The 15235-nt window shown below is 38.5% G+C and overlaps 1 protein-coding gene across 1 annotated transcript; it reads right to left on the minus strand.

Annotated features, from left to right (window-relative positions):
* Positions 1–10205: 10205 nt before the first annotated feature.
* NR0B1 (nuclear receptor subfamily 0 group B member 1) lies at positions 10206–14998 on the minus strand. The gene is made up of 2 exons (XM_016136019.2): positions 13813–14998; positions 10206–10511 (listed from the first exon to the last, which is right to left on the minus strand). The coding sequence occupies exons 1-2, from the start codon at positions 14993–14995 to the stop codon at positions 10267–10269; spliced, it is 1428 nt and encodes a 475-aa protein (XP_015991505.2). The 5' UTR covers positions 14996–14998; the 3' UTR covers positions 10206–10266.
* Between the last annotated feature and the right edge of the window lie 237 nt (positions 14999–15235).

A 15235-nucleotide genomic window follows, 5' to 3' on the forward strand; every position in this document is an offset into this window, starting at 1 on the left:
TATCTTAATATGGAAAGCAGCTTGGTTATATCTTTGGTACTTAGTGGAAATTTTCTAGCCAAGTCTTCATATGAACTGTCAGCAGATGTTTACAGGAATGTCTTACATGCATCTTTATGTCATACATTCTTCTACCCAGACTTTTCCTCCCCCCAGAATTATAGGCATGCTCTCCTATGGAGCCAGGCTCAAGTTTCCTAGTACTATCTAATTTGTACCTTTACCTTTCTTTGACATCCACATCTTGACAGAATTAAAAACTAAGATTTTTCATAATTTAATTTTCTATCAGCATGCATTGAAACCAGAGCAGAAAAATAAATACGCAGTGGCATCGGAACAGGAAACCTAGTGCATAACTCAGAGGAACTCAAAGAGACTGTAATTGCATGCTGAAATCAAAAAAATTATTAATCTGCAAATCCTTACCTATATACAAAGAGAAAAAAAATATTCTGAGAACAAAGGATACCCAGTCTACCGAATTGTAAGTCTCTGGCATTTTGTCAGCATGTGGATTAAATGATGACTAAGGGAAAGCCCCCACCCCACCCTGTTATGGTTTTTGATGTACCTGTGTGTATCCCTGGAGGTTGATTTTTTTCAAATCATTACTCAGCATACCTTCAGATACCTTAGGTTGAAAACTCATGGTTTGTTTTCAGCTTCCTCTTTATAAGACAGTTTGCCATTGTTTTTAGTGGTTTACTAGTATTAAATAACATTTAAAGAAGTAGACCCTAATTAATACCCATAGAATTAAAACTTGGCACACAATAGACCACACTTCAACGTTTATTTCCTAGAACACTTAGTAAACTTGTTTATATAAATTTTTGGTGCATCTTACCTAGAATAAAATTCTCAAAATCTTGGTTACTCACCAGTTAGGGTTACTGAAGAAATAGAAATAGAAATAGAAACAGCACCAAAAATTTGAATAGAAAAGATTAATATAAAGCATTAATAATGAAAGAGAGTTAAACACTCTACTGGGTAAAGGAAGACTCTAGGGGTCTAGAGATGGTACATTTTAAAACAAACATCTATAATATCTAGGCTGAGGAGAGTTGGCAATGGAAAAATAATAACTTAGCAGTTGCCCCAAGACTGAGGTTCAGATTTCTTCAAAGAAGTATCCTCCAGGGTTAAAGAAACTTTCCAGAGGGCACAGATTACAGCTGGTGGGCCACTAAGTGGGGAGAATGGCTGGAGTTGATCCATGAGGGCCAGCCATTAGGCCCAGAATCTGAAGGAAAGTGTCCTCCTGCTGATATTGCCTTATAGTGTTCTTTAAACTTTTTCTATTGTTGAAACCAACATTGTGCCACCGGTAAAAGAGAAATGTTTACAGCGGATGCCTCTAATATCACAAAGCACGGCAAAGAATGAAGGGTTTGGAGTTGAGAGTTAAGAAATGAATAATTAGCACACATACGTATGTGAGTAATCTAACTCAGGTATCCAATTTTTTATCTTCTTAAGCATCCTCTCAAACAAGAGTAATAAATTCATATGATCCTAGAAGCCCAGAAGATTACCCAAATGAAATAGAATATATAAAAGGCAATAAGGAGTGGTGTGAACTGATGTGAAGTGAATATATTTTGCCTCCTAAAAGTGATCTGGTTCATATATGAATATCTGCATTCCCCATAATACTGTGTCAATAATTATAAAACTAAATAATAAAACTGTCTACAAATCAGAGGATTTAATTTTTTTTTTGTATGGCCAGTGAGAAATACAATTCTGAAGTTAGTTATGGAACCACAAATTCAATCAGTTATCCAATTGATTGGAAGGGATTTATCATTCACCCATTGGTTAAGTGTTGTCCCCTAAAAGGCCCCCAAATAAATCATTCAGAGTATTTAACCAGATATATGTATGAGTGTTTTGGGGACTAATTAAAAATAATCATTTTTATTATTTTTTTATTTTTTACTTTTATTTTACTTTATTTTTATTTTATTTTATTATTAGTTTCAAGTATACAATACATTGGTTAGACCTTTACATAGTTTATGACATGATCCCCCTCATTGCTCTTTCCTCTGACTCTACACCTAGCCAATACATTAATGCTAACTGCATTCCCTGTGACCATCTATCAACTACTAATTTGTCCTTCTTTAAAGTTTCACCTCATTTTCACAGCCCCTCAAACCCCCTCCCCTCTGGCCATCACCAGAGTGTCCTCTATATTTGTGAGTCTGTTTTTGATTAGTTTTTTCTTTTTGTTCCTTAGATTCTGCATATAAGTGAAATCATATGGTATTTATCTTTCTTTGTCTGACTTATTTCACTCAGCCTAATAACCTCTAGGTCCATCCATGTCATTGCAAATGATAGGATTTCATTTTTTTAAATGGCTGAGTAATATTCCATTATATATATGAACCATGACTTCTTTATTCAATTACTTGTCGATGGGCATTCAGGGTGCTTCCATATCTTGGCTATTGTAAATTGTGCTGCCATGAACATAGGGATGCATAGATCTTTACAGATAATTTTTTTTGGTATTCTTTGGCTAAATACCCAGAAATGCAATTGCTGGGTCAAAAGGTACATCCATTTTTAATTTTTTGAGAACCCTTCAGACTGTTTTCCATAGTGGCTGTACCAATTTGCAATCCCACCAGCAGTGTATGAGAGTTCCCTTTTCTCCACATCCTCGCCAACACTTTTTATTCTTTGATTTATTGATAATAGCCATTCTGACAGGTGTGAGGTGATATCTCATTGTGGTTTTACTTTGCATTTCTTGGATGATTAGTGACCTTGAGCATTTTTTCATATGTCTATTGGCCATCTGTATTTCCTCTTTGGAGAAATGTCTATTCAGATCTTCTGCTTATTTTTTTAATTGGATTGTTTGGTGTTTTTTTGTTGGATTGTATGAGTTCTTTATATACTTTGGATATTAACCTCTTCTCAGAAGTAACATAAGTGAATATCTTCTTCCATTCAATTGGTTGTCTTTTCGTTTTGTTGATGATTTCTTTTGCTATACAAAAACTTTTTAATTTGATATAGTCCCCTTTGTTTATTTTTTCTTTTGTTTCCCTTGCCCGAGGAGATATGTCTGAAAAGAAATTACTAGTAGCATTATCAGAGAGTTTACTGCCTATGTTTTCTTCTAGAAGTTTTATGGTTTGGGGTTTACTTTAAGTCTTTAATCTATTTTGAGTCTATTCTTGTATGCAGTGTAAGAAAGTAGTTCAGCTTTTATTTTTTTGCATGTATCTGTCCACTTTTCCAAAAACCATTTATTGAAGGGACTGTCTTTACCCCATTGTATATTCTTGCCTTCTTTGTCATATATTAAGTGAGCGTATAGGCATGGATTTATTTCTGGCCTCTCTATTCTGTTCCATTGATCAATATATCTGTTTTTATGCCAGTATCATGCTATTTTGATTACTGTAGGCTTGTAGTATAGTTTAATATCAGGTAGTGTGATACCTCCAACTTTGTTCTTCTTTCTCAAGATTGCCATGGCTATTGGGGGTCTTTTATGATTACATATAAATTTTAGGATTACTTGTTCTAACTCTCTGAAAAATGCCATTGGTATTTTGATAGGGATTGCATTGAATCTATAGATTGGATTTGGTAGTATGGCCATTTTAACAATGTTGATTCTTTCTACCCATGAGCGTGGTATATGCTTCCATTTATTTGTACCTTCTTCAATTTCTTTTTTCAATGACTTATAATTTTCTGAGAACAGGTCTTTTACCTCCTTGGTTAATTTTGATTCCCAGGTATTTTATTGTTTTTGAAGCAACTGTAAATGAGATTGTTTTCTTCATTTCTCTTTCTGAAAGTGCATCATTGATGTATAAAAATGCCACTGACTTCTGGATATTAATTTTGTATCTTGCTACTTTATTGAATTCATTGATCAGTTCTAACAATTTTTTGGTGAAATCTTTAGGGTTTTATATATATAGTATCATGTCATCTGCAAATAATGAGTTTTACTTCTTCCTTTCCAATTCAGATACATTTTATTTTTCTTTCTTATCTGATTGCTGTGGCTAAGACTTCCAATACAATGTTAAAGAGAAGTGGTAAAAACGGGCATCTTTGTATTGTTTCTGATCTTAAGGAAAACGCTTTTATCCTTTCCCCATTGAGTATGATATTAGCTGTAGGTTTATCATATATGGTCTTTATTATGTTGAGGTATATTCCCTCTGTTCCCACTTTGCTGAAAGTTTTTATGATAAGTGGATGCTGGACTTTTTTGAACACTTTTTCTGCATCTATTGATATGATCATATGATTTTTATCTTTTGATTTGTTAATGTGGTATATCACATTAATTGATTTATGGATATTGTACCAACCTTGCATCCAAGGAATAAATATCCAACTTGATCATGGTTGGATGATATTTTTAATATATCGCTGAATTCAGTTTGCTAATATTTTGTTGAGGTTTTTTGCATCTATGTTCATATCGGCCTATAGTTTTCTTTTTTTCTAATGTCTTTGTCTGGTTTTGGAATCAAGGTAATGGTGGCCTCATAAAAGGAGTTAGGGAGGCTTCCCTCTTCTTGAGTTTTTTGAAATAGTTGCAGAAAAATAGGTGTCAATTCTTCTTTGAATGTCTGGTAAAATTTGCCTATGAAGCCATCTGATCCAGGACTTTTGTTTTTTGGGAGGCTTTTGATTACTGATTCGATTTTGTTTTTGGTAATTGGTCAGTTCGGATTTTCTGTTTCTTCTTGATTTAGTCTTGGGAGATTATATCCATTTCTTCCAGATTGTCCAATTCATTGGCATATAATTGCTCATAGTATTTTCTTATCATCCTTTGTATTTCTGTGCAGTCCGTGGTTATTTCTCCTCTTTCATTTCTGATTTTATTTATTTGAGTCCTCTCTCTTTTTTTCTTGATGACTCTGGTTAAGGATTTGTCAATTTTGTTTATCCTTTCAAAGAAGCTACTCTTGGTTTCATTAATCTTTTGTACTGTTTTTCTACTCTATTTTGTTTATTTTCACTCTGATCTTTATTATTTCCTTCCTTCTACTCACTTTGGGCTTTGTTTGCTATTCTTTTTCTAGTTCTTTTAAGTGTGAGGTTAGATTGTTTATTTGAGCTTTTTCTTATTTCTTGAGGTAGGCCCGTTTTGCTATAAATTTCCCTCTTTTGTCTGCTTTTGCCATGTCCCATAGAGTTTGAGTTGTTGTGTTTTCATTTTCATTTGTATCTAGGTATCTTTTTTCCTTGATCTCATTGTTAACGCATTCATTGTTTAGTATCATGTTATTTAGCCTCCACATGTTTGTGTATTTTCCAGTTTTTTTTTTTCTTGTAGTTGATTTCTAGTTTCATCGTGATCAGGGAAGATGGTTGATATGATTTCAATCTTCTTAAATTTATTGATACTTGTTTTGTGTCCTAACTTGTGGTCTATCCTGGAAAATGTTCCATGTGCCCTTGAGAAGAATGTATATTTTTCTGCTTTGGGGTGAAATGGTCTGAAAATACCTGTTAAATCTATCTGCACATTTTTATTTTATACTGGGAAAAAAAGCAAGCAAAGGAAGTAAGGATACTTGTATTTAAATATAATACATGTTATGCCTACTTTGAATTAGAATACATTTTTCACATTAACAATTCTCTTGTTTATAATTTAAAAAGCAATGGTAATAGCAGCAACAGACTCTATTACAATTTTTGCAGAGGTAAAAAAAGGAATGAATAACCACTTAAAGCATTGTAATTACATCAATATTATTAAATCCTCTACGTGTGTTTTTAAAGGTCAAAATCCCAACATTAATTACCTTTCTGCACTGAAGCATGAAATGGCTTCAACATCCCTAGCTAAACAAAGATTACGACTAACTTAATAAGGGTAAAGACTGGACCTGAAAGAAACAAAAAGATTTGGCTATAAAGAAAAGAAGTATGTTTCATAGATCCATATGTTTGGTATTTTCCAAGTGGACAGTATCTCATGTAACTTTATTTTTCTTTTCAATTAAGGTGACTTGTTAAACATATAATTAAATGTATTTGACATTTTATATCTTCATAAGATTTTTCATATAAACGTGTACAAACCTGAAACTCTCTTTGTAAAATCCTAGGTCCCAATTTATGGTTTGGAAAATGTGTCTATTATAATTATACAATGGCCACATAGGAACCACCATATTTACCTATAATCAAAAATCGAAAGTAGTCTTAGGTACCTCGATTTGGAAATGAGATGTGTTAGATGTATTCTATAAAGTGTTGCAAATATACTTACTTCTATTTAGCTTCTGCAACTAAATAGGAGACAGTGTGGTATGGTGATAGGAACGCAAACATATTCATCATGCAGGACTACTTTCACATTCTAGCCATGCCTATGCTAGTGATAGGGTCTTGAGAAAGATACTCAATTGTTGAGCCTTGACTTACTTAACTGGGAAGATAATGTTTAACTTGAAGAACTATTGAGAGGACTGAAAGGTATCTTCTATGAAAAACACTCAAAACAGAGCTTGACAAAGTAAATATTAGGATTTTTACTTGAAATATATTATGGTTTTCTCATATCCATGAATTAGAGTAAAACTGTACAACAATATAGAATATTTTAGGTAAATATAGTCATTTAGATAAATCCGATACTCATTTTAAGTTAGAAATTTACTTTCCCCTTTTCCTGCTTATTTTGTCCCCCACCCTCTGCTATTTACTACCTTCTACTTATTTTTACAGTTTGTTTTCTATAGACCATCCTGCATCTTTTTCTAATCAATTAAAATGCTTTTAAAAATATCTGCCAACATTTTTGTTCTGCTCTAAAATTGCTCATATGGCTTGATGAAATTTTTCTGACCTAAAACATCAGGTCCAGGATTAGACTTTCCTGATTACTCATAGAGAATCTCATGACAAAAATAGGAAAAAAAAAGTCTATTGATCAGTAAGACTCCTGTAAAACTAAATGAACAACTCTACCCAACTCTCAGAAATTATTACTTTAGAACACTAACCAGTACTTGTTAAATTCATATACATAACTTACTAACTGATGTGACAATGCCTGAGTAAGTTACAATTCTAAGGAATTTGTAGATGGCTTTATATATGCCTGTGTGTGCACATGTGTGTATATGTCTATTTTTTCTCTTTAGAGCAGTATTTCACTCACTTACCTTTACTTTTGCTTTAGTGGCTATATGTCATCATACATCATCTAACTGCAAGATGAAAATTAATCAAAATGAAATTATAGTGTTACAGGGACACCATTAGCCAATGATAGAAAAAAAATACAGAATCTGGATGTACGATAAAAATTGGTGTAAAATATTACATGCTCTTAATTTCATAAATGCCAAAGGGGTCATCATTACCAGGGAAAGTGGCAAAGAAAAAAAACACGTTAATGGGACACGGCTCCCTTGCATTTTTTCATAGGTAGGCAGATTGGAATTTAAACTCTTAGTATTGGACACAAGTCTCTGTAACTGATGACTTTTTGCCGATTTTGCTGGGAAAAAGTTAGCCAATCTCCAGATTAAGATACTCTTTTGAAATTTAGAAAGCAGTTTTTATTTTGCTAATGAGCTCTTGTGAAATCAGATTTCTGACCCTTAGGGGTTTATGACCTTCTAGCCTGATGTGTATATTTTCACATGGGTCAATTTGGGCTCTAAGACTGACAAGACTAAATGTGCTTGGGAAAGGCTAGCTTGTCACTTGGACTTGGAACTCGGGTGTCTGGCCCTATAGTGTCTCAGCTTTGTTGCTGTTGAGGAAAAGCTTTTGGCATTTCAGTATACTGAATTCACAGATCCTAATTGCCTGGACCTCACTCTTGATAATGCCTGTTATGGGCTGTTTCAGTGTTAGCACTGAGCCACTCAGGCACTGAAGTGAAGAGGCATAGGCTCAATAAACAGAACTTGGACTCCAGGACTGCTGGAAATTTAGGATACTCCTCTTCAGAGTCCTAGCTCTGAAAACATGGATGCTGGCTGGCCCGGATGGATCACCTACAGATACCCTAAAGTAAGACCTTGTTTCTGAATGTGATCATTTGAAATGGAGGCACTGTAGTTCCAATGCGGAGCCTGTTTGCAGTCTTAACTCTTGATTCCTGCTGAGAGCTGCAAATTGAGAGAGGGCAGTCACCAGGAGTGTGACTCCTCCACTCATATCTGACAGATCAGGCTCTGGAATTCCTTCGGTTGGAGGGATGGCTCACTGCTGTTGACTGTGTGTTCTGCTTTCCAGATTAGTTACAGTTTGCAACAATGGATTGACAGACAGCCTGACTACTTCCCTCACCCTTCTCTTGTTGCACATACCTTATTCAGGTGACTGGATCACTCAGTGCAGCTGTTTCCAGAAAGGGACTGATGTTTCTAGGCTGCTCATTAGGTAAATGATAAGGACAAGAGACATGGGGGAAGAGAGATTATGTAAACCCATTTTTAAAAAATATTAAAAAATCAGGATTCCGCCCTGACCAATTCCTGAATATGTCTTTCTCATTAAGTTGTATAAGAAGTTTATTTTGCGAAAATGCTTTTGTCCCTCTTACACACAACTCTTCCAGATGAAAGGTCTGGGTGAAAACAAAATGATTCAGAAAAAAATTGTAAAATAAGGATTAATGAATGGGACACACTGATTTTTTTTAACAACAAGAACAAACAAACAAAAACCCTGGCACCTGGGAAGGTGCAGGAGCAGGGGTAAGATATCATGACCTTTATTTTCATAGCTGCTCCTGGAAGCTTTTTCCTCTTACTGAAGAAAAATGCTCATGCTGCCTTTGCAAGCTGCTATGAGCACTTCAGATTCAGGACTGCAGAGCCCAGCCCAGATAGCATATGATTGTGTGACTGAGAAACAGCAGAGGTGGGCCAGGTTCTGCACTGTTCTACAGAACACTTCCACTTGGCAGGTGATAAACTTGTGTTGAGGACAGACGGTTTGAAACAGACTGCCTGAATGGGGTAGTGATTTTGGGGCCCTCCAACATAGTCACCAGTGACAATCTCAGATATTTTCTCATCATATCATAGATGTTATAAGTTATTCTGAAATTTCAATCATACTGAGCACTGCTTTGCAATTAAGTTAAATATTAGAACCTGTTACTAGTTTGATGTGTTTATAAAGCAGATATATTATTATATTTTAAATTTAACATTTTTAATATGGTCTGGCATAATTCATTTCCTTTGTAATCCTAAGTATTTTATTTGCTGCATTATTCTGAGAACCTGATTCTGAGATGTCCATAGGATTCACCAGACTCCCAAAGGGATCTGCACAAAAGAAAGTTTAAGACTCTTTGCATTGGGTCTAGATGTACAAATCGCTAATGGGCAAATTTATTACCTGTAAGTGAATAAACATTTAGTGTCCTAAATTTTATCCAGTGACAAAAAAGGACTTGTTCTACAGATGAAATTTAAGGGGGCAGCAGGAGCCAACCATAGCTGCTTTATGATTTTATGCCATGCTTGTTCAATATGACAGTTACATATATAATGTAACTAAAAGGCAAGATATAATTGGGGGTTTATAATGATGGTGAACTATCTGGAACTATAATGCTTCTTTATAGAATGTAGGTTTCTTGTTGAACTTTATTTACCATGTATGGAATAATCCCAAACTAAAATTCTGGAAATGTCCTACTGTACTGTCAGGCACCTCTATGATCACAGATTGCCACTTGATTCCATTTGGTACAAAGACAATCTTCAATATAGCTGATGAAAGTGGAAAAGAAGACAGAGCCAAGTTAACCCTCACCAACACTGGCATGTCGTAAAATTAAATGTCAAAGATAACTTAATTTTTGTTTATGTTGGCTAGGTTTTTAAATATTTTTTGAAGACTTTTTTAAACCCTGATGAAGCTTTTTGCAATCAAGTTAATGGTTAACATTTTAACATTTACCATACTTTAATAATATGAATTTTATTTTAGCAGGTTCAGTGAAGTGTTGCTAAACTTGTGAAAATAGCTTATTAGTGTAGTACCTTGCTCTTTCTTTAAAGATGTAGAAGATACCTGCAGCAAATGTTTTCCTTCACAAGGAAACAGTATGAAATAAGATTTTCTAATTGTCTGTAACTAAAGATTTTATTTAATTGAATACAAAAATACTATGCATGTAAGAATAATAATAAAGTTTATTTTATGCTATTTTACAATCTTCTGTTCACAGCTCCTTTTCCTTATGGTAAACTGCACTTGTGTGGCCCAGAGTTGCCTTTACAATTTCTCACAGAGCATTTCCAGCATCATATCATCCATGCTGACTGTGCCGATGACAGGCCTGAAGAACAGTTCAGCAACAACACTGGCATTGATAAATCTCAGTAGAAAAAGGGCACTATTCAGTTCAGCGAATCTGGCCTGGTGTGCCCTGTGCGTCATCCTGATGTGTTCACTGAGGATCTGCTGAGTTCCCTGCTGAAGTCCCTGAATGTACTTCACACACTGCAGGCCTGGCAGGTCTGGAGGAGAAAACAGGAGAAAAATCTCTCACATAAACAGTACATTCATAGAACCCTTTACTAGCATTTTAAATATATCAACTTCTGCCCCTTCCCAAATTAAACAAGAGCTCAAACTTCCTGGTAAAAAGGGCTTTCCAGAGCAAGGACAAATACCAAACCAGTTCTAAGTTTTCAGAAGCAATGCTTTCAAGAAGGAAACATCATGTAATTATTCTTATTTAATATCCATTGTTTGTATCTTCAGTTAACAACTGCTGGACCTGAGCCAACAAATGCACACTCCAGTCCACTATCTATCTGTGCAAGTATAAAATACAATTATTTTAAGAAGTGAGTACTTTACCTTTTACCTGTGGGAAACAGGCCAATGTATAATGGCAAGAAGTTTTGTCAGATGACAAATATTTAACCACTCTCCCTTGAATTTCCCACCATTATAACGATTACCCAGATGATGGTGGTAAACTTTTCAGTCACAAATGTGTCTCACAGTCTCATTTTAATTATTTGCCTGCAGGCTGATTTTAGTCTAGAGTCCCATGATAATTTAAGAGATAACACTGTCCACTTAGCTCATTGCACCATGATTTCTGTATTTCGGAAGGTCAAAAAAAAAAAGTGATTCCAATGAGCATTCCAAAAGTCTCTTTTAAAAGTATTATTTTAAGAGGTCTTTGAAAACTTTGTTTTACAGCTACTAAAAGGATAAAAAGTAAACATGAAAACGCCATAGATTGCAACATGATTCAAAAGTAACATTTCAAATAGAGAACACATGACCTTCTTGCAGTACAGTGTAATACCCAAGTAAAACTGAGTGAAATACAATGCAAGAAAGAAGTGCCTATAATTTTAAGAAGATGGTAAGAGGAGGCTGCTTTTTAAAGTTCTTTGATCCTTCCTGATAGTAATATTATTGTAAAGGTTTTTAACTTATATTTAAGTAATTACCAATTTAATGTTCTGTCAAAATTATGTCAATGATTACTGCAATCATTTTACTTCTTTTTCTACAAAATCCAACAGACAAGTATTTTAAAAGCACCATGCTAATTATTACAAAGTAGCAGAGCCAAGTGTCCTTTAAAAAATAATAATGGCAATAGGTGAGTCATTCCTATTATAGCCAAGTACCAAATCTGATAAATAAAATGAGAACCAAAAAAGCAACATCTCTAATCCATATTCCAATTGATTATCCCAGCCCACACATTAACATCCACTGCTACCTACAGCTTATTATCCAAGGTTGAGACCCAAGTTTATTGGGTTTGAATTCCACTGATGAGGGTAAGAGAGGCTTGCATGAACTCCACCAGAAATCTGAAGCTCTTCCAGGTCTGGATTAATGGCTCATTAAAACTTCCTCTTATGAACTCCACATCACTTTTCTTTGCTTTCATACCACACCCTTCCTTTTCCACACCCTGAAAGTGGCCTTTTCCCCCCAAAAAATTTGCCTTCGAAGTAGATTCAGGAAAGAGAAAAGGTAGATAGATGGACTTCACAGTAGAAAATAAAAATGTAAAAATGTTTAAACACAATGATCATGGCATACAAATGGATAAACAGCAAAGAAAGGACACACACTAAACATGAATTACTTTTCCCCCCAATACAGGTGCATTTGTGTTTAAAAAACTCAGCTTAGCTGGTTAACTTCATGCTAGGAAGATTCCAAAAGGCAGAGCAAGAATACGGGAGGAAGGGAGGAAGGGAGGGAGGGAGGGTGTGTGTGTGTGTGCGTGTGTGTGTGTGTGTGTGTGTGTGTGAGTGAAAAGTAGCAAAACAAAATGGAGGAAAAGGGAGAAACTGGTAACTAGTGGAATGTAAACTTTTGGAAGCTGAGCGCTTGTCTTACCTTTGTATTCCAACAGAACAAGGCACATTGTAGATGTTTAATAATACCCACAAGAAAACAGTTTCCTAATGATGTTAAACACCACCTGGGGCACTTATTATGAATGCAGATTTGCTTACCCTGGACCAGAACTATTGAATCAGAATCCCTAGGGGAGGAGCCTGGAGAGATTTTAAACAAGCCCCCCCCCCCCCGCCAAGCGTTTTTTATGCACACACAAGTTTGGAAAGCAATAATATAAGTAAATGGTGACCTATAGTGATTGCTGGAACGAGCCGAGGTCTCTAGGTTCTGAAATGTGAGTTCTGAATGAATTATTTTCCCACTAAATACAGCTCTGTACCCCTTAGGAAAAATGCTAGGCAGGAGGCAAGGACACAATGGAGATTCTTGATGTCAGGGGGAAAAAAAAAGGATGTGGAGGGAACATTATAAAAACTATCCCAACTCAAGCTGCCTGGAAATCTCCTATCCACTGTGACACTTTTGGAAGGATTCTGGTTGAAGATGACTCTAGTATTAAGACATACTCAAGACTGGCTGCTGGGCTGTTCAGGGAGGTGGTCTCCCATGATATGGTTACACTGTGTGGAGAAGAGTGTCCAGCACCCAAGAGGCAACCTGAAAGTGTGGTGCAACAAACATCCCACTGGGCCCAGGAGACAGGAAGCCCATGTTCTATAACTCAGTGGCCATTTATTTTCGGGTAAGGTCATTTGGGACTAGGCTACCTAACCTGCAAATGGGGATGAGGCCAGAAGGAATTGATTAGGAGGTCTCTAAGGTCTTTTCAAGCTCTAAAATACAGTGCTACTGCTCCCAGTCCCTACTGTGTCTTTTTCCTGCCCCTTTGCTAGCCTTATACTCACAGACACTTGGATGATGAGATACTCCAGCAGCTTAGGACCATAAAATGATTATTCAGAGGCAGACCCATGAAACACTAAGTCCAATGCCCTGCCTGATAGCGTCCCTAGGAGATAATCTCCATATGGGTCCTTATTAAATGTTACCTTCCTTGTTTCTCCAACAAAAAAATTTCTAGTAAATTTCAGAACTGGTTTTCAGAAAGAGATGTTGCAGAATTTGCGGTGAACACAAACTTTTTTTTAAGCTATGCTATTAGATTTAAAAGACTAGAGGAGAAATAGCCATTGTCCCCTGAAGACAAATTTTTCTGTAGTAACAAAAAGTTGCAGAGAAACGAGTACAGATCTCAACAAAATACCCGCATCCTCTGGGCAGCAGCCCATGCATGAAGAACGGTTGGTTTCTGGAGCTCCCCCAACTGTGCTGAGTTAATTGCCATTCGTTACTTTTGCCCAGACACTCACTCCCCTGATCACTGAAAACTCTTCAGCACCTGTGCCCCAGGTAGGCACTTCACAACACTCTACTGAGCACAGAAAACCCAGAGCCCGAGGCCGGTGCCCTTACCGGGGTTAAAGAGCACGGTCCCCTTGAGGTAGGCGTACTCCTTGGTACTGATCTCCAGGCTCCAGCATCTGGCAAGGAAACCCTTGATGGCTTGGACTTCGGCGGCCGACGGCAAATGCCGGGCCTCCGTCAGCGGTACCAAGTGTGGCTGCAGCGTGGGGAGAGGTGGCGGCTCGTTACCTGCGGTCTCCCGCCGCCTGCCGGTGAGGATCCTCTGCAGCAGGCTGGGCTCCCAGGTCTCCACGATCTCGAAGTTCAAGCGATCCTGGGCCAACTCCAGCAAGAGCAACGGTGCCCAGCAGCTGCGCACCAGCACCAGCTGCTGGTCCAGCGGCAGCACCTGGAAACAGGGTAAGTACTTGACGAAGCGCAGTGTCTTCAACAGGCCCGCCGAGGCTGCCTCGCAGACCACCTGTGGACTCTTGAGGACCACCAGTCGCTGCGCGCCACATGAGGGGTTCCACCAGGGGGCCCTCGGCTGCACCTCTGGAGCCGCGTGCGTTTGTTTTGCGTTCGTGGGCATGTTGTAGATAATACTGCCCTGGCGCAGGTGGTCTTCACCGCAAAGGCAGCAGCGATACAGGAGCTCCACTGCCCTCTCGCCCCGCAGCTCCTCTCTGCCCCACAGCTTCTGTGCACAGTAGGAGCGGTCCCACAAACTGCCTCCCCGCCGCGCCTCGGGAGCTTCCGGAGCCACGTGTGTTTGCTTTGCGCTTGTGAGCAAGCTGTAGAGGATGCTGCCCTGTCGTGGGTGGTCTTCACCACAAAAGCAGCAGCGGTACAGGAGCGCCGTGGCCTGCCCACCTGGCAGTCTGTCTCTGCCCGCAGGGGGCTCAGCGCCGCAGGAGCAGCCCCAGCACGCGCTCCCCAGCCGCTCCTCTGGCGCCTTGGGAGCCTCTTGCATTTGCTTTGCGTTCGTAAGGATATTGTAGAGGATGCTGCCCTGCCGCGGGTGTTCTTCACCACAACAGCAACAGCGGTATAGAAGCGCCACTGCCCTCCCACCCGTCAGCCCCTCTCTGCCCACCGGGGGCTCCGCGCCGCAGGAACAGCCACAGCACACGCCCCCCAGTCTCGCCTTGGGCGCCTCCGGTGGTTCCGGAGCCGCATGCGTTTGCTTCGCGCTCATGAGTATGTTGTAGAGGATGCTGCCCTCCCGCCACTGGTGGTCCTCACCCGCCATGGCCCGCGGTGCCCGCAGCCCGACTCTGTCCAGTGGCTGCCGCCTGGGATCTATTTATACTGAGCGCCCACGCACGCGCGTCGGCCGTCTCTTCCTGGGCAAGGGCGCGGAGGGGGGCGCGGCGCTGAGCTCCCGTGTGTTTGGCAGTGACCTCTGCGGTTCAAAAGGGGTAGATGCTCCTTAAAAGCCGAAAATAATAGAGGAACGGAGGCGTGAAAACTGGACACTTCCCTTTTTCCT

The sequence above is a fragment of the Rousettus aegyptiacus genome, unplaced genomic scaffold (genome assembly GCF_014176215.1).
Source record: "Rousettus aegyptiacus isolate mRouAeg1 unplaced genomic scaffold, mRouAeg1.p scaffold_m13_p_9, whole genome shotgun sequence".
Classification (NCBI taxonomy): domain Eukaryota; kingdom Metazoa; phylum Chordata; class Mammalia; order Chiroptera; family Pteropodidae; genus Rousettus; species Rousettus aegyptiacus.